Genomic DNA, 17469 nt, shown 5'->3' on the forward strand with positions numbered 1-17469 from the left:
GTGTATAACTTATTTTCTCGAAAAACAACCTTTCAGAATTGGTACCGCAAGAAGTACCCGCAGCGCCTTAAGTCGTATGACCTGAGGCGGCAGACGATCGATTTTAGCATACTCTGATAGGGCAAAATGGAACTCCATCGGTTAAAATTTTGATCATTCTCGTTCAGTGGATTTCGTGCTAGCTCCCTTACTATTACGGCGGTACGTTCAGCCGACGCAGCTGTTAACCGTTGAGTACAGCCGTTAATCCAAAAATTCAAACTTACTGTCACAAAATTGCGCAGCCAATCACAAAACAGCACTGTGACGTGAAAAAAAAAGGGGGAGGTGATAACGGGCTTTAACTACTTAAAGTAAATAAATTAAATTAATATTTAATTTAATTATTGACTCTACCCACTTAGCGATATATTGCCTACCACCTATGAATACTGATGTGTTGCAGCTACATCTGTAGTATGCCAAAGATCGCCACAATTTAGATCATTCAACTTACCTAAGCTCGTCTCAGCTGTAAATGAATGCTTGGTACCGCGATTTGACTCAAAAATAAACCCAGCAAGCTCTTCACGCAATATCGTCGCCTGCTGCTGACCATCTGAATTGTGAATATGAAGCTCGGCATCTTTGCGCGACGTCAACGACCAATTTCCCACAACAAGTCGCGTCGGTCCAGGTTTGGACAGGATGGGTTGGGACGTTGTGGTATTTTTAACAACCGCGCGGGCACGTTGTAACTTTTCCAAAAATTCTCCTCTGTTTTCTAGACATTGGTAACGTTTAATGTACAGTAATTCAATTACGCAGCTACAAACTAAGGTACTAAAATGCAAATTAATCAATTCTTACCTTCCGTAGTTAAGGAATCAGAAGCCCGGCTTTTGCCTATCGACACAAAAGATAATGACTTTAGCGTCATAGAAAATAGAAAGAGTTCCGTTGTACTCAAATAGTCGATTGCATAATCACAGAGATCGTGACAACGCAGTCGATTCATGGTATCTCAAAAGGGAATCTGCATGCATGAGTAGACAACATTGAAGGGAAGAGGTTAGGGAGAACTCACCACAGAATTTGTGGAGTCTGGGGTCTTTAACAGATGAGCACACAAAAACTACTACAAATTGGCAAGGCATGCAATAATTAAAGTAATTAACACATACCTGAAGTATCAGCGCCACCTTCTGGTGAACCACTTGAATACATAGTAGCCAATTTCCCATCCAGTATAAAGCGAAACCAACCGTTTGATCCGTTTGACAACTCTAAGGCTGCCGCATCCGACCATATATACAAACAGTCCCTGCCACGACACAAACACCAATCCCTCCAGTGATACGCTTTGCCGGGTAAAATTTCTTTTGCGTCTTCGATCACGTCGGTCACCTCAGCTACAAGAAATTACGGTAAAATTGTAGTTGGTATTTCGAAAGTTACCTTGTTCTGTGATATTTTGATCGTTTTCTTCTGGTTCCACAATGACATCTGGTGGTCCTGCTAAGGCTTGCACCTTTGAAAAAACTCCCAATCTGGCGAAGTGGTCCAAAAATATATCTTGCGCTTTTATCATCAGATCTTGTATGATAGATAACACGATTAGGTGGCCATCCTCATCCTCCTATTAATCAAAGGCAAGTTAATGACTTGATTTGGTAGATGTATACACCAACACACTTGTTAATGGATTAGTTAGGTAGAGATGATCCGTTAGAAAAAACTACTAAGAAAACTAAAAAAGCAATTGCAAGCAGGCACATAAGTTACAAAATTTCAACTAAACTAAGCAAATTAGCAACAACACACGAGGTAAGTATTAAAACCAATAGGGGACCAAAACAAACTAACCATAGGTGGAGGACATTGAATTATGTGCCTGCCATGCAAAGTATTGCGCAAGAGTACAGCGAGCGGGGTCACTATGGTGTAGCTGCGTGTACTTGGCCAGCAGTAACCGATCTGCAAAATTGTAGTATCGGATAAAAGCCACACATATCTGATCAACATAACTGTGAATATAACATTTTTAATTATGACAACAAACAATTGATACTATATATTTGGAAAAAGATGAATACAAACCTCATTGTCTAAAACGGTTGCAATCACTTCCACTAATTGTGTACCAAAGTTATTGGACACCTCGGATGTGCACAATTCCTCCAGCAGACTAGGTTGAATGTAATGCACCATCTTCTTTATTAACCCTAAACTCGCTTTCCTTACAGATGCGAGCATAGTCGATTGAAAAGTAGCACAAAACACAGGCAGTAGCTGACGAAGATAAAGTGGAGCCATTTCAGGATCACCACGCGGCTCGACTTGTTCTTCACTGTCAGATTCCGATTTTCTTTGCCTTTCCTTATCCAAAGGTATCATCCATTCGCCCGGCGACTGAAGGATTGCAGCTACCTCACGATGGCCTGAGCAAGTACATGTCAAACGACGCGCAATTAAAAAACAAACATCATTACCTTCGTCAATGCGCTCTCTAGCCTTATCCAAAGGGGTTTTGCCGTCTTCGTCTCTGAGATCGGGGTTGGCGCCGTGACGTAGAAGTACTTTCGCGATAGCCGGCCGTCCGAAACAGGCGGCGTAGTGTAGGGACGAACTTCGTTGGCCTTTATTAACGTCGGCGCCCTTTTCACAAAGATACTCGACCATCTCTTGCGTCCCAAACGCAGAGGCCCAGTTCAGTAAGGTTTGTCCGACATCGTCCATGAAATTTACCTATAAAAAATGTTAAAGTAAATGACCGAGGTTCAAATATTTCAACCTCATCATCATATAACCAAACAATCAATTTCCATCTCTGAACACAAAAAAACCAGGTGTCAAATTCTTGACAGAATAGCTTCCTAGCTGAAACCAAAAATTGCCAACATATGTACGCACTTACAGACGGGAAAAATTTTTTTTTCAAAAATCCAGCCCGTTATTTTTCTGTTCGGTATGCCTAATATACATATCCGAAATTTGAACAAAATCCGTCGAGCCGTTTTCTCAGAAAATTGCCAACAAACGTACGTACGTACATACAGACGGAAAAAATAAGAAAGGTGCATTTTTTACGCATGCATTTTGTTTGCTTTTATTAGAGGGACCTACCATCCAAATTTCGTTAAAATTGCTCCATAAATAAGAAAGTTGGATGTTGCACATGCGCAACACTATTTTTTGCGCATGCATTTTGTTAGCTTTTATTAAAAGGACCTACCATCTAAATTTCGTTAAAATTGTTCCATAAATAAGAGTTGCATTTCTGCGCATGCGCAACACGATTTTTGCGCATGCATTTTGTTTGCTTTTATTAGAGGGACCTACCATCCAATTTTCGTTAAAATTGCTCCATAAATAAGAAAGTTGGATGTTGCACATGCGCAACTCGATTTTTTGCGCATGCATTTTGTTTTCTTTTATTAGGAGGACCTACCATCCAAATTTCGTTTTAATTGTTCCATAAATAAGAAAATTGCATTTCTGCGCATGCGCAACACGATTTTTGCGCATGAATTTTGTTTGCTTTTATTAAAAGGACTTACCATAGAAATTTCGTTTAAATTGCTTCAGAAACAAGATCGTTGCGTTTTGCACATATGCAACACAATTTTTTGACTTTGACAATTTTTTTCTCCGTTTTTTGATAATATAACCCGGCCCAATTTTTTGTAGGTTGTACACAGGAAAATAAGGTCTTCCAAATAATAGAATAAAAATTTTAGGTTGCTATTTGAAAAAAAAAGTTCGATGCCGTTACGGCGCTCCAAAATTTTTTTTCAAAAATCCGGCCCGTTATTTTTCTGTTCGGTATGCCTAAAACATATATACAAAATTTCAACAAAATCCGTCGAGCCGTTTTCTCAGAAAATTGCCAACAAACGTACGTACGTACGTACGTACATACAGACGGAAAAAAATTTTATTCTTTAAAAGTTGCTTAAAATGGTCTAAAACGTCGACATTTGATGAAATTTTGAAATGTTCAAAAAACGGCTATCGCAATAGCTACCTAGCACATGCTAGGAAGCTAAAAATTATTGTTTAATAATTTGTATGTGTGTGTACAAATGATAATCCAACTTTTTTTAATTTGCAGCAACAATACTCACAAATAGTAGATGAAAATATGTGAAAACGAAGGACATTGCTCTAGTGCCCCCCCCCCCCCTCCACAGAGATTCGATCCATATTCGTGTTTTTCAACATAGAGACATAGCTGAAGGAGAAACGGGAAGACTTACGATGATGGCACAGTGGCTGAGGAGGGTAATCAATAACATGTGCAAAAAAAACAATAGAAGAGGAGTTTTTATTACCTTTTTAGCATGCTGCCATAAGGAATGTAAAAAAACGTATTTGTAGACATGGAGGAAGATATTCAACAAGTGGGCCAGGCACTGTGGGTGTCCGTAGCCGTAAGGGTACGAACTGTTCAAATTTTTTTTAGTCCAGTGAAATCGCCTCGGAAAGCAAGGGCAGGGTGTGCATGGAAATCTTTTTTGAATGAAGTGGGAAGTTTAAAAATTCGTAGCAATCGACCAGGGATGACACAAAAAAAACTTAACATTGCTCGAGATTAGTTCCATAGTTAAACGAATTTTATGTAGGGAAAAATAGAAATTGGCGATTCTGGACGGCGACAACGGCAAGATGCTTTGAATGCGCTGTGTGACGGGAGCGCACCCCCCCCCCCCCCCCGACGTTGCCTCCGCGTGGTGGTCAAGCTTGAACGCTGTAACTGAAGAATGGCGAGAGGGAATTGCATTTTGTCGTTACCTTTGCCGTTCACGTTGCCTCCAAAGCTGGGGGTCGAAGTTTGCTCGAGGGATAATGGGAATAGGCGTGATTTTTTATGACACACTCACGATTTGCAAGCGTAATTAAAAACTTGCATCTACAGAAGTTGATTACAGCTGTAGCAGACAAAGCTTTTCAAAACTGTTACGACAGATGGTTAAAAAGAACAATTACAGTTAATAAAAAATGGCCACATACCTATCCAGAGACCTACAGCACGTGCCTAAGGTGAAACAAAAAACTCAAAATTTTTTGGAATAGTATGGATGGAAGTTTTTGTTTTGTTTTGCGTCTGTACAATTTGTTAGTCAATAATTTTAGATGTAAAAAATGCATTAATTTTCCCACCCACATCTCAAGTAAGGTACGTATGCCTCTTTTAGACATACAAGAGTAGGAAGCACCTCACCCACTCCTAAGTCAATAAACGATCAGTAAAAATAAAATGCAAGCGAATACTACCATTTTTGTCACAATTATTTTTAATTACCTCAACGCCACCGGTCTCAATTGCTTCGATCAACGCGTCCGTATCTTTCGACCGTATACAATCAATCAACTGCCTGTGAGACTTTTCCGCGGCGGAATCCATCCTTCGAATTCGAGGCACGAATGTTCCCGAAGAGCCGGCACCTCCGGTTTTACCCAGAGCTCTCCGACCCTCGAACAATAACACTAGAAGCAAGTCGACTAAACGCATGGAATCGAGAATGCACCTTTCATCCCCCTTCAACGCCTTTTCTATTGCCTCGGGAAGATCTGATCTAAGTAGGTCCTAGAAACAAAGACACATTCAGTTGTTCTAAACAAAAAGGATGCATCTAATTTTTTTTAGTCTTTGAGGATATTAATTTTCAAAAACTTGAAAAAAATTAGATGTCATCGAGGACAGTAAATTACGTGTGTTATCGACGGTGAGCCACGACAAAGTGTTGACAGTAAGCTTATGATTGTTGACACCGAGGCAGCGGTCGCTTTCGGGTCAGGTTGATTTGTTGAGGTGTTGGTGGTAGAGGTTGCTTTCCCTGGCGTACTTTGAGTACCACTAGCAAGAGCTGGACCGGCCGCGTTGGACAGGCGGGTTAAAAGCTCTGAGACTAGCCCTACACACACAAATTTAATAAAAATGTCTCGGGAGAAGGGGTTTAACTGTACCGTGTTGGGCTAATGGAGCGGGGTCGACACCTCGCCTTGTGAATCGATCTGCAATTGACGCAAAACAGCGCAACGCGCCGTCGGCTACGTGTTGGTCTTCGTGGCGTAAAAGAGTGCTAAGTGCTTGCACGCAGGTTGGTAGTTGAGTATCGGCCGGTTCCATTTTTGTGCACAAACGAGACACAACGGCCATCGCCGAGTGCAGCGTATCCTTGTGTACACGATTTCCATTGTCTCTAATAAATGGTAATATGCAGCTGAGACCGCCCGAATCGAAAACGGCCCCCGCTTCGCGCGTGCAGATGAGCTCGAGCACCTTTACACATTGTTCGGCTAAATCTTTACTGGTCCGTGATGAGAGTTCAGCAACTACTAATCTATTACAAATCGCCCTAATCGCACCATCCATCGCCATGATGCGTCGCGTACACTCCGCCGACACATCTAAATAATAGGTAATTGCACGCGCCGTAACTTCTAGAACGTTTTCAGGCGCATGCTCGTCGAGGAATATCCGACATAACGCAGGAAGAAAGGTTCTCGGAGGGCAGCTGCAGTAAAAAATGAAGAGCAGTTCAAAATGAAATTAATACAAACCTTTCAAAGCATCGGTCTACATTGTCAGACATCAGTAGAAGCATGCAGAGTTGTTCCAGAGCGATAAGCTGCATGTCCCTCTCATCGCCTAGGCCACTACTCAGCCACTCCAATAAAGTTTCAGGATCGGGATCCGCCATCTACATAGAACACAAAACGATTATTGTTATTTGCAATTTTCTAATTATATTGCATAGGTATCCATTATTTTTTAGCGTAAATGCTGTACTGATTACAACTGACTAAATTTGAACGCAATATGAGTTCTGTATCTCTAATAGTTCGAAGGGGGCGGCACTACCTAAGGCCCTACGTAACTATTTATGATTCTTGTATCATATTAAATCTGCAAAATTCCCTTGAAGTCTGCGTAAAATACTGAAAGTCACACAAATATGTTGTAGATTCCAAAAATCGAATAAAGTAGGATATTCCAAGTAAAATAAATAAATTAGGTAGCCCCACTTGGCGATGACCAATTTAATTAAAAAACTTTTCATCATAAAATATACAGGGTGTAGAAACAGTTTACGCACCATAGGGATTTCAATGCTAATTTCGAAATATTTTGTCCCTAATTAATTAAGAGTAAAATTGTAAATAAGAGCTTGAAAACTTCTACGTCTGCTCATGTCCTCATTTATTATTTTTCAATTCGGAAAACCGGAAAAAAATGAAATTATTGAAACAAAAATTTGATTTATTATTATACTTCTAATTTATAATTTCCTTAATTTCTCCAATTTCCCACAACAAAAATTACAAATGACATGAATAGACGCAGAATTTTACAATCTACAAATAATGTATTTACAACTTTGCTGTAAAATAATTAGGGCAGAAAATATTTCAATATAACGAAATTACCATTGAAATCCCTATCGGTATCTAGACCCTGTGTGGCCCTAGATTACATTTACAACAAAGTTTTAAGAATTTTAAAATCTGCATTCGTTTCTGAGATGTCGCGCTGTCGCATTCCTTGCTGAACACCCTGTATAAGAGTAGGTATAAGTGAACATACAGGGTGGAAATTGTCTGATACACTGAAATACATATATTTTTATGGTATCCAAAATTATAAAAATTTTCAAACAATCTACGTACTTTAAAATTGTGGTCAGTGGCGTACTTCTGCACAGTCAAGGGAGACAACCACTATTTATTCTTAAAGTGCACTCACTTATGCTGCTATATCCAAAAAAAAGTGTACTCTATAATAATATGTAATGAAAACTAGTAGGTAGTGCATTAAAAAATTCTTCCCCCTTGACCATGGGGAAGTATGCAGCACTGATCACAAATTTAAAGTATGTAGATCGTAAGCAAACAAAAGCATCTTTTAAAAAATATTGTTGAAGGTATATCCAGTGTTCCAGACAACATTTTCACCCTATACACGGCAATCAAATTTCTACTGTTCCATTAACAAAGAAAAGACCAAGGTTATTTCATTCACGAATAGAACAGAGAAAGAGGAAGCCAACAGTGTCAGTGAACTATTTGACCTGAAGGGGGCACATTGCGCAAATAGCATGTACATGGTGCTTGACCCCTAGACTAGTATATTGGCTTGCCACTGCAGTGGTCAGTGCAATAATATTGTACAGTACACTTGTATGGTGGCCTGCCATGCGAAGGGCAACCTACAGGAAGCAGCTAAGTAAGTTACAGACTCGCCTGTCTGGAGGAGCCATGAAAATCATGCCAACTTTGGTCGTGGAAGTACCTCTGCGAATACAGCTTTTACACTTACCAGTCGAGGCGGAGGCTTGAAAAACACATGGAGCAGTGGCTGAATTCAGACCGCCTGTTCCTCAACCTAAAGGGCCTAAGAGGAGGGGGAACAGATATACTACGCGTCTAAGATAAAAATGAACAGCACGAGGATTTTGGATACCGTAAAAGTTGGGAATATGTATTGGAATACACTCTATACTGCTACTCACTACTTCTCCCAATGTACTGACGTTCCCTACAGTGTGAGGTACCAAACAAACTATCAGTGTATGACACCATATGCCAGGAGCAAAAGGTTAATTCTATAACTTCATGGTCTTCATCACCATACTTCACCCCTTGGCCTGATAATTTGTACTTACACTGTACTGCAAAAAACTGCTGAGTAACAACTACTTACTGAGTAACAAGTAAGTTACTTTAGGTATTTAAATTGCTGATTACTTACCAATTATGTACAACTCGTAACTAATATTTATCCCATAGGAACCTTAAATTGCCAATGTTCAGACAGCAGTATCTCAACTATTAAAAGGTACAGAGCTTGATCTGCATTCAAAGTTTTGGAAATTTAAAAGTCAAATCAAAAAGTGGGAAAATATTGTGGGTTATCGGCTACTGTGCAGCTAGTATTCGTACATTTGGTCCTAACAATGTAAGGTCAAGTATGTATGGCTCCGACTGGGTAGCAGGGTAGCTGACCTTTTGAAAAGTTTGTGAACAGTACTTCGGAGAGGGCAGTTACAATGGAGTTCAAATGAAAAGGACATATACTAAAATAGAAAAGGGAAACAAAGGAACCACTTGCAAAACATTGGCATTTATTTTTAGAAGTTTCAAACAATAGCCATAAATAATCAGCTGATTGGATACCTTTGGCAACACTGCTCGCAATAACATGGCAAATATTTACAAATTTTTAATCTAATCTTCGGTTTCCTTTTTGAAAGTGAATAAATTACGTGCGCAAACCTTTAATAATGAGCCAGTGAAAACGACTGAAAAAAGTACAAATAGTGAAAGCGTTTGTCTAATAAAATTTACTTTGTAATTGCGAAACACATGGCAGTTTTTTTTTGCACTAAAAGTGCACAAATATTATGAGGTCAAGTTTGTAACGCTACTTCTTTGAGGTCATTAGTCTCGAGCAAAACAAATTAAGGCAGGAGTGATAGGAAATCATTTCTGTTTGCCTATATAAAAGTTGCTAATTGCACTATTGTCTATTTTTATGACAATTCTCAAATGTCAGTCAGTGTATAATAAATAACGGTACGCAATCATCAAGGCAATTACACAAACGAGTTCGCGTTTAATTGCCTAAAACTACTTTTTTTTTTTATTTTAGAAAGGTACTACCGTAAATTGTAAAAAAAATCATTTCCTTACCTTAAGGATGACCTTTTTGTTGTTGACGACAAATGCGCGGGGCTCGAGCTCGTTGATTTCCTGCAATTGCGATTTTTTTTGTATTCAAATATAGTTCTCAACATCGGCCACACGTAGGTACTTGCAAAGATCAATATAGATATTAAATTACTTGAACATGATACACGCGCGATTTCGTTTTAAACAAACCAAATTGTTATAAAAGCCAACAAAAGAAATTAGATAAATACCTTCACTTTTTGATGTATCAATCACAATGACCATTACAATGCACGAGTACGTAAAAATAATGGAAATCGGATTCGTGTTTTTGTTAATAATTGCACTCACCTTTATCGATTAATTACATGTTTGTACGAAGTCATACACAACTGAAAATCTAATATTCACAATTTGGAGAAAAGAAAACGGGGAGAAACTCGAAAAATATTTCACAACATCGAATTACGTTGCAATACGACTTCGCTGTCTTTTGTACTGATTTTGGACGCAAGCGCCATCTTGAAATTTACACATCACTTTGCGACAGTAGCGCCATTTTTAAATTGCGGTATTGTAATTTTTAGCTTTTTATCGAAAATCGATATTTTTATTATTATACGGAGATTGTTTCTTTAAATAGATCGTCAATGGCATTTCCCACCTTTAGTTTATTAGAAGTCAGCTCGTTAATAACACATTGGTACTATCACAAATCAGTAGCGTAGAGGAAGTGGTCCGCATATGGGCAACCCTTTTGTTTATTGCTCATGACACTCTTAAAAATTATATTTAAAGCAAGATAATAATGGTAATAAAGTGTAATTAAGTACTTATCACAAATTCTGTTGTGCCAAATTTAAAAATGAAGCACTTTTGCCTGGATATGGCCTCTAACAACGCGGCTACTAATACCCCCCGCGTAACCATCCTTCTGGTAGCTAATCCCGCGTTGTGTTATATTCTTTAAAATTAAATTAATGTTAGTCGTTGCGAAGAGATCTGACATCTGAGGGCACAGTTTTCTAACGGGGAGGGTGGATGAGTGAGGGACCATCCCTGTCTTCGTGCTGCCGAAGAAGTGGAGTGACGCTTGAAACATTGATGTCTGCTTTCTTTAGAAGCTCCTTTACCCACCTACTCAGAGTTTGTTTGCTCGCTAATTTATGTGGGGCTTTGGTTTTTATACAGAGAAAATCCTGGTCGACTTTCCTTATGTTGCTAGTATAATAACTTGGATGTATAGCACACATAATGATGGCTTTTCGTTGATTAATTAGTCTTAAAATGCGGTCCCAGATACAAATTTGGATTTTTTGTGAGCTTTCACCGATCAAAGTCTTATTACAAAGATATGGTTTGTAAACGTCCAGCAGTTGTTAGAGCCAAAAGAGTCACTAGCTATTGAAACAAACTTCTTAGACCCAGAGGTTCGGCCTTTGGCCATGTTACTTATGTAAACTAAAAGTGGATGAGGGTTCCAATTATTTATGGTCGTTAAATATGTTCTGGGCTCTCTACGTTAAATGTACCATTGATTGTTGATTGTTGTGTGTAATCAATGAATGTATGTACCTATCTGAAAACTGATTTCCAAGGAAGCAAAAAAAGCACCCTGTATACAGCAGACAAGCCCCTTTTAAACAACATTTGGCCTGTGTAAATCAAGTTTAAGACGGCGTTTACAGCACAAAAAGTCACTCAATTTTCGCGGTTAAATATTAAATACGCCATTTTATTTCTACCTGTCAACTCACTTGTAAAAATTCTCTAAATTACAAGTTGTATTTACAATTAATTAAAGTAGTTAAATTATTAAATAGTTTATAGTTGTGCTACTCAAAATGTCAGAAGAAAATAATACCACCCTCAATGAAACTGTGGAAGATCCTGAGCAGAGTATAGTTACCCTTGGTGAAGTTTTACAGAGTGAACAAGAAATGATTGATGATGTCAATGCTGTTCTAGGAGCAATTGATGATAAAAAGTGCACTTATTCTGAGGTAATTACTTAGGTATCTTACGATAACACTATACCTACACTTTGCATTTAGGGTTACATGAAAAGACAAGCCTTGTACTCCTGCTTGACCTGCATTCCTGAAGCCAAATCTGATATCACGAAGGCAGCCGGTGTTTGCCTTGGTTGCTGCTTTCATTGTCACGAGGGCCACGAGCTCGTCGAGTTGTACACCAAGCGAAACTTTCGCTGCGACTGCGGTAATACCAAATTTGCCAATAAATCCTGTAAATTAGAAACGACCAAAACTGATGCCAACGAATTTAACGAGTACAACCAGAATTTCTGCGGCACGTACTGTAGCTGTAATCGACCGTATCCTGATCCCGAGGATTCTGTAGAAGACGAGATGATCCAGTGCATCCTGTGCGAAGATTGGTATCATACGCGTCATTTGGGTGTCGAATTTCCTCGCAATGTTTCTTATGCGGAAATGTGCTGTGAGTCTTGCATTAAACAGCATCCGTTTTTGTTGTACTACGGTGCACTGTGTGTGAAAGCAGCGGATCCAAATGCAGAAGCAGAGAGTAAAGAGGATGAAAAAGATGATAATGAAGTGGATGTCGCCCAAACTGATGAGAAAACTGATAAAGAGACTTGTACCAAACCTAAAGATAAGTCTGGGTTGGTAACCACCAAGTTTTGGACCGACATAGAATGGCGCAAGCAGCTCTGCACCTGTCCCGAATGTATCCAAATATACGAGGAGGAGAAGGTAATGTTCCTATTAGATCCACAAGACACAGTTCACGTGTACGAAGAGAAAGGTAAAGCCAAAGCTCGCGAGTTTGAGGAAAAACAACAGGAAAACGGCATGAAATTTTTGAACTCGCTAAGCAGAGTACCATTAATGGAAGCACTTGCTGGATACAACGATATGAAGCAACACCTGATTGAGTATTTGAAGAAATTTGCCGAAAATAAAAAGGTGGTACGTGAAGAAGATATACACGAGTTTTTCTCAAATTATGATGCGAAAAAGAAACAGAAGAGTGAAGTTCCCCATTTCTGTGGTTAGCTTTTACTACAATTATTAACTTATGAACCAGGATGTATTTTAATGTTTTTCAGTTTTAGTTTTCATTTTTTATAAAATACATAAGTTAATAATAGAGAATTTTAAATTAATTTTTAATTATGTAAAAGTCTTCTTCAAACTATCTACCATCTATTAAATTTGAGTTATAAAAACTATTGTATTTATAATCATTTCTGAGAGTTTTCAACATTTTCTCGTTTAGTAAGTGAAGTAAGACATCTGGTTTTCGTCTATTACATAGCTGTACAACTGCCCTTTTGCACGTTACAGACGACCGATTAAAAGCTTGTGACAATAAACAACACACCATCTTGACCTAGAGTTTAGCGAAGCTTTTGATACCGTTCATCACAAATAACTATTGGCTATTTTGAAATCGGGTGGAGTAGGTATCTTATTCGGCCTGTAGAATGATTTAAAACCATTTGTCTAATATGCATCAAAAAGTAAGTCTTAAGAACTATCTTATCGCATTCTCGAGTAGTCATTAGAGCTAGTGTACCACAAGGATCAGTTCTCTGCCCATTGCTCTTGTGTCTTTACACTAGTAATATTCCCAAATGTCTAAGTTCCAGTAAAATACATATGTATGCCGTATAATTATGTACATTTTGGTTATTGCACCATATTTTATAGTTACACAGTTTTCTATATATCTTTTGGAATTTGGGAGGCAGTAATTTCCTGATAGTTTTGAAGGAGAATCTTTAAATTAAACACATTTATTAATATACGGTCACAATTGCAATTTTTTTTTGACATGACAAGGTATTTTGATCCTACAATGAAATACTCCATTTTTTTTCCTCCAAATGTGGACTTTAATATTGAAATTGCTGAGCTGATTATTTACTGGAGTACAAAAAACAGCGTATATGCCACAGGACTAGAAAGTGCGTCCTAAACCTAATCCCTGCACCTGCACCCTCGTGATTAAAACACACTTTAGCCCCTTGGTTATTTCCACATTGTTTGTACATAAACGTAACAGACGGCCGTAGTCTCCGCCGAACTGAACTTCGCCTTGTAGTGTGTTATTTTATTTCTGTACTTTTGTGTTTGGGATAATTAATGGCAATGTTATTATTATTATTCTAAGGAATGCTTTGCCCCTTTGTATGGAGCTTGGTTAACTGTAGATATGGTACAGAGGATTCAAAGATTGCAAAACGCATGCTTGATATTCGCAGAAGAGACCAAAGTAATAAGGCTAAAGATACCACAGTAAAATATTACCGAAAAAGGTCTGTATCTATTGATCACCTCCTCCGCAAATTAGGTTTTTTTATTTCTGCAGTTTATATCCAAATTTACTTTAACGCCCCAGAAGGCCAGTATAAGGTAGGATCTTCTATGATGACTAAAGATTTTAGTCTTGCTTAATAGTTTCTCAAAGGCTTAAGGGAAGGGTCAACTTTATCTAAACATTAGTAGAAGAAGGTTAAATTTGATCGAGGATGAGGTTGTCTTATGCGAGTGTATCTTATAATTTAGGCTACTGAGATGGTACAGATTAATTTAAAGTAATAGTGGTAATAGTCAGAGATGTCTAAACAATGTAATAATAATAACGAACGCAGTAAAAATTACACGGGATTTAACATAAATGGCAAGTCTAAACTCCTTTTACCATCTCCAAAATACACGCTTCCGTAGTTAGGAGTGCGAACAGTGTGGTAGAATACCATTCCCGGCCAGTATAGCGAATTTATAATAACTACGGCGCCGGCAGCACAAACGTGAAGAATCCAACAACCTTCAGGTATATCAACATCTATAGTATCCAAAAAATCTAGGGCGTAATTATAATCGATTCTGGCCAACAAATTTGTGTTCCATTTTCTTTGAGGCGAACGGTAATGTAAATAACACGCCAACTCCTGAGAGTCTAATTGAGACAGCCCCTCAAAATTTTGATTTTCCACAACGACAGCATCTGGTCGCTTAAATAGGGCGCCACGTGGCACAATCATTGCCTCATTAGTGATGGCGTGGACCGTGGCCGATAGACGATCTTCCTCTTTAAGCTTACGCACTGTAGGTTTATTGGATTTCGTACTCAATACATCATCGTCCTTATCGATTAGAATTTCAATAAGTAGTGCAGGGTTCCCCTGAAACCTTGTCGTACATAGCGGCAGTAGGGATATTGCCTCCTCGGTGGGCGTAGGTAGTAGACCCCAGTCCATGCAGTTAGTGCTATAATAATAAATTTTACCCTCCAAGGCGTTTTTAACATAACCAAAAGCGACGAAATAATCCTTTTCCGCGCCGAAGATTCGTCCCCAAAAAAAGACGTTGTGGAAGTGATTTTCATTTTGTAAGAAAAGCAGTGTGTTGGTTAGTACCATGGTTTCTTCTGTGCTGATAACCTGACCGTAATATCCGAGGGTGTCCAAACTGTTTGCTAACGAACTCAAATTCATGGCTGAAATTGTCACACTGACAGATCCCTAGGTAGGTATATCTAGAAATGTTGATTTGTGGCAAAGTAGGTAATTAGAGTAAAAGGCCAGCCTCTTATACCCCCGCTCCCCACCCTGCGGGAATTTCCGAGACACATTTTCGTGTAGCTCTTACTATCTAATATTATATTTCAGTTTTTTGCACGAGAATTGCTAACCTAAATGTAATGCTATTTGGTATGGTTGGAAAGCATTTTTTCAGAGCTTTCCAACGACGTATCACACATAGGGGGTCACTATTTAAGATTTAAAAGTTGGGGTGGCTGGGGCGCAGGGGGTTGGAGGGGGTGCGTCGCCAACTATGTCATTGAGATTCCCCCTCCGAATTACCGAAACGGATTTTGATTTTTTAAAATACCTCGTTTATTTACTAAGACATGGGGGGTGGTAAGTTTTCAAATTGCCACCCTATATTCAAAATTTTTTGCGAGCCGCATTAGAAGGTTCTGCTTCTGATATTATTGAATTTTTACCCGAAAAATTATACAATTGTTTGGCAATTGGCAGTCTCTTTGTGAAAGGTTTGACGATAATAAAATATTAATTTACAATAACATCCAGTCACTTTTTAATATTGATATCTTACATAAAGAATCTAGTGCTGGTATAATGAATATCATAAATGTAAATAAGAATCTACAGTAATAATGGAAAAATGTAGGAGCACGTACGGAACTAGCTAACTTAGGTCAATGTATTAATCAAAATCAGTTATCAATTAAAAGAGAAAATTGTTATTGAATGCAGACAATGGAGTTTCATTCCTTGTTAATTGTTATTCACCAAATTTTGGCGGTATTTAGGGAAGCAAAAGTTTTAAACAAATCATTTACAAAGAGTCCTTGATGGAAATCAGTTAGATACTTACAACTCCTTCTCATTTCCTAATTGGAAAATCAGCAGTGACTCTACCAGATCCAGATATACAAGACATACAAATATCATGACTTTCTAGATTTTAATCCTTGCAAAAGCTAAACCAGCAATGTTGGAGTCGTTGGTCGACTGAATATGTAACAGAGTTACAGTTTCGTAATAAATGGAATAAAAAATTTCCATTAAAATTGGTGATAATGGTTGTAATTAAAGAAAACAACATTATATCATCTAAATTCTAAATGGTTACTTGGAAAAATTACACATCTTCATCCTGGCCACAATGGACAAGTACGGGTTGTGAGTGTTCATACTAATTACTAAACGTAAAACGCTCACTTTTAAAATTCGGGATATTAGGTACCAGTGACTTAATTAAAAAGTGGTTAGAAATTCACGGAATTTCAACCCGGGGTAAATATTATGAAAAAGTATCGAATGTTTTTAAAATTAATTTAAAAAAAACTGAATTAAAAAATGTTATCTGGGTTTCATTCCTAATTTACTAACAGAGAGTTCTTAATTTTAATGATGAACTAACGATTTTGGTTACATGTTTTTTGATGCCCTACCAGACAAGCAAATTCAAAATTTACAATGCTTTGAAATTACATATGAGCATGTCGAAAAAGTTGCAAGAAAACTTCATGGTAATGGAGGTCCAGGAGGAAGCAGTTCAGATCAACGGACAGATTTTTTTGCGTCATGATAAATCAAATGAGAACCTCCGTTGTTCAATAGCTGCTTTAGCTATGAAACTTAATGAAAGAGATCGACTGATTGTAATTGATAGATGCCGTGGAATTCGTCCCATTGAAATTGGTGAATGTTTACGTCGTATACTCGCAAAATTTTTACATCTGCACAAGAGGTAACTGAAATTTGTGGAGCGGATCAACTTTGTGTCATTTAAAAATAAAATCGTTAGCAGGTCAGATTGAAATGGACTTGGGAGCCACAAGTTAAGGCATTGTTTGATATTCGTATTGTTGACACAATCAAATTAATTCCTCTGTTTTGAATCGGTGGCAAAACATGCAGAAGATGAAAAGAAAAAGAAATACCCAGAAGCTTGTCAACGACGCCATGCGCCCTTCACGCCATTGGCAACTTCTGTTGATGGAATTGGCTGCGAATAAAAATTGGATGTGCTATTGTGAGAGCAAGCAGTATATGAGTCTTAGAAGAAGTCGCAAAAATGGCACTCCATTTTAGTCTGGCATACCTATTTTTTCGTTCTGAATTCATTTCCATATTCATTCTTACTATCATTTTTATTATTGTATATGTTATATGTTAATGTTATATGTTATATGTTAAATATAATGTGTCTGTAATAATTGTCATGTTTAGTTGTTAGATTCGATATCAAATTTAAATAAGTTTCAGAAATGGTGGCCGCATTGATTGATAGA

The 17469-nt window shown here is 38.1% G+C and overlaps 3 protein-coding genes across 7 annotated transcripts; 1 reads left to right on the forward strand and 2 right to left on the reverse strand.

The window, feature by feature from the left end:
* Positions 1–240: 240 nt before the first annotated feature.
* Positions 241–10196, reverse strand: LOC116167831 (E3 ubiquitin-protein ligase HECTD1-like). Of its 5 annotated transcripts, XM_031483375.1 has the most exons (13): positions 10006–10195; positions 9676–9735; positions 6547–6686; positions 5950–6500; positions 5695–5897; positions 5285–5569; positions 2472–2727; positions 2080–2420; positions 1846–1956; positions 1438–1618; positions 1164–1391; positions 850–885; positions 245–763 (listed from the first exon to the last, which is right to left on the reverse strand). In XM_031483375.1, the coding sequence occupies exons 3-13, from the start codon at positions 6684–6686 to the stop codon at positions 423–425; spliced, it is 2673 nt and encodes an 890-aa protein (XP_031339235.1). In that variant the 5' UTR covers positions 9676–9735; positions 10006–10195; the 3' UTR covers positions 245–422. The 5 variants fall into 5 exon arrangements, with proteins under 5 accessions (XP_031339237.1, XP_031339236.1, XP_031339235.1 ...); XM_031483377.1 differs by lacking the exon at positions 850–885 and having other exon boundaries at positions 241–763; positions 10006–10196; XM_031483376.1 differs by lacking the exon at positions 9676–9735 and having other exon boundaries at positions 243–763; positions 10006–10196.
* Positions 10197–11334: 1138 nt separating this feature from the next.
* LOC116167832 (putative E3 ubiquitin-protein ligase UBR7) lies at positions 11335–12866 on the forward strand. The gene is made up of 2 exons (XM_031483380.1): positions 11335–11657; positions 11709–12866. The coding sequence occupies exons 1-2, from the start codon at positions 11499–11501 to the stop codon at positions 12690–12692; spliced, it is 1143 nt and encodes a 380-aa protein (XP_031339240.1). The 5' UTR covers positions 11335–11498; the 3' UTR covers positions 12693–12866.
* Positions 12867–14248: 1382 nt separating this feature from the next.
* On the reverse strand, positions 14249–15144 carry LOC116169863 (radial spoke head protein 9 homolog). The gene has a single exon (XM_031486044.1). The coding sequence runs from the start codon at positions 15137–15139 to the stop codon at positions 14300–14302; it is 840 nt and encodes a 279-aa protein (XP_031341904.1). The 5' UTR covers positions 15140–15144; the 3' UTR covers positions 14249–14299.
* Positions 15145–17469: the final 2325 nt, after the last annotated feature.

The sequence above is a fragment of the Photinus pyralis genome, unplaced genomic scaffold (genome assembly GCF_008802855.1).
Source record: "Photinus pyralis isolate 1611_PpyrPB1 unplaced genomic scaffold, Ppyr1.3 Ppyr1.4_LG4, whole genome shotgun sequence".
In the NCBI taxonomy this organism is placed as follows: domain Eukaryota; kingdom Metazoa; phylum Arthropoda; class Insecta; order Coleoptera; family Lampyridae; genus Photinus; species Photinus pyralis.

Excerpts from the sequence above, each read along its gene's own strand:
- LOC116167831 (XM_031483376.1), bottom strand. The coding sequence starts at position 6,686 with ATGGCGGATCCCGATCCTGAAACTTTATTGGAGTGGCTGAGTAGTGGC. Across the intron at positions 2,421-2,471 it reads TAGAGAGCGCATTGACGAAG|GCCATCGTGAGGTAGCTGCA; the intron begins GTAATGATGTTT and ends GTACTTGCTCAG. Across the intron at positions 886-1,163 it reads AGGTGGCGCTGATACTTCAG|GCAAAAGCCGGGCTTCTGAT; the intron begins GTATGTGTTAAT and ends TTGTGTCGATAG.
- LOC116167832 (XM_031483380.1), top strand. The coding sequence starts at position 11,499 with ATGTCAGAAGAAAATAATACCACCCTCAATGAAACTGTGGAAGATCCT. Across the intron at positions 11,658-11,708 it reads AAAAGTGCACTTATTCTGAG|GGTTACATGAAAAGACAAGC; the intron begins GTAATTACTTAG and ends CTTTGCATTTAG.
- LOC116169863 (XM_031486044.1), bottom strand. The coding sequence starts at position 15,139 with ATGAATTTGAGTTCGTTAGCAAACAGTTTGGACACCCTCGGATATTAC.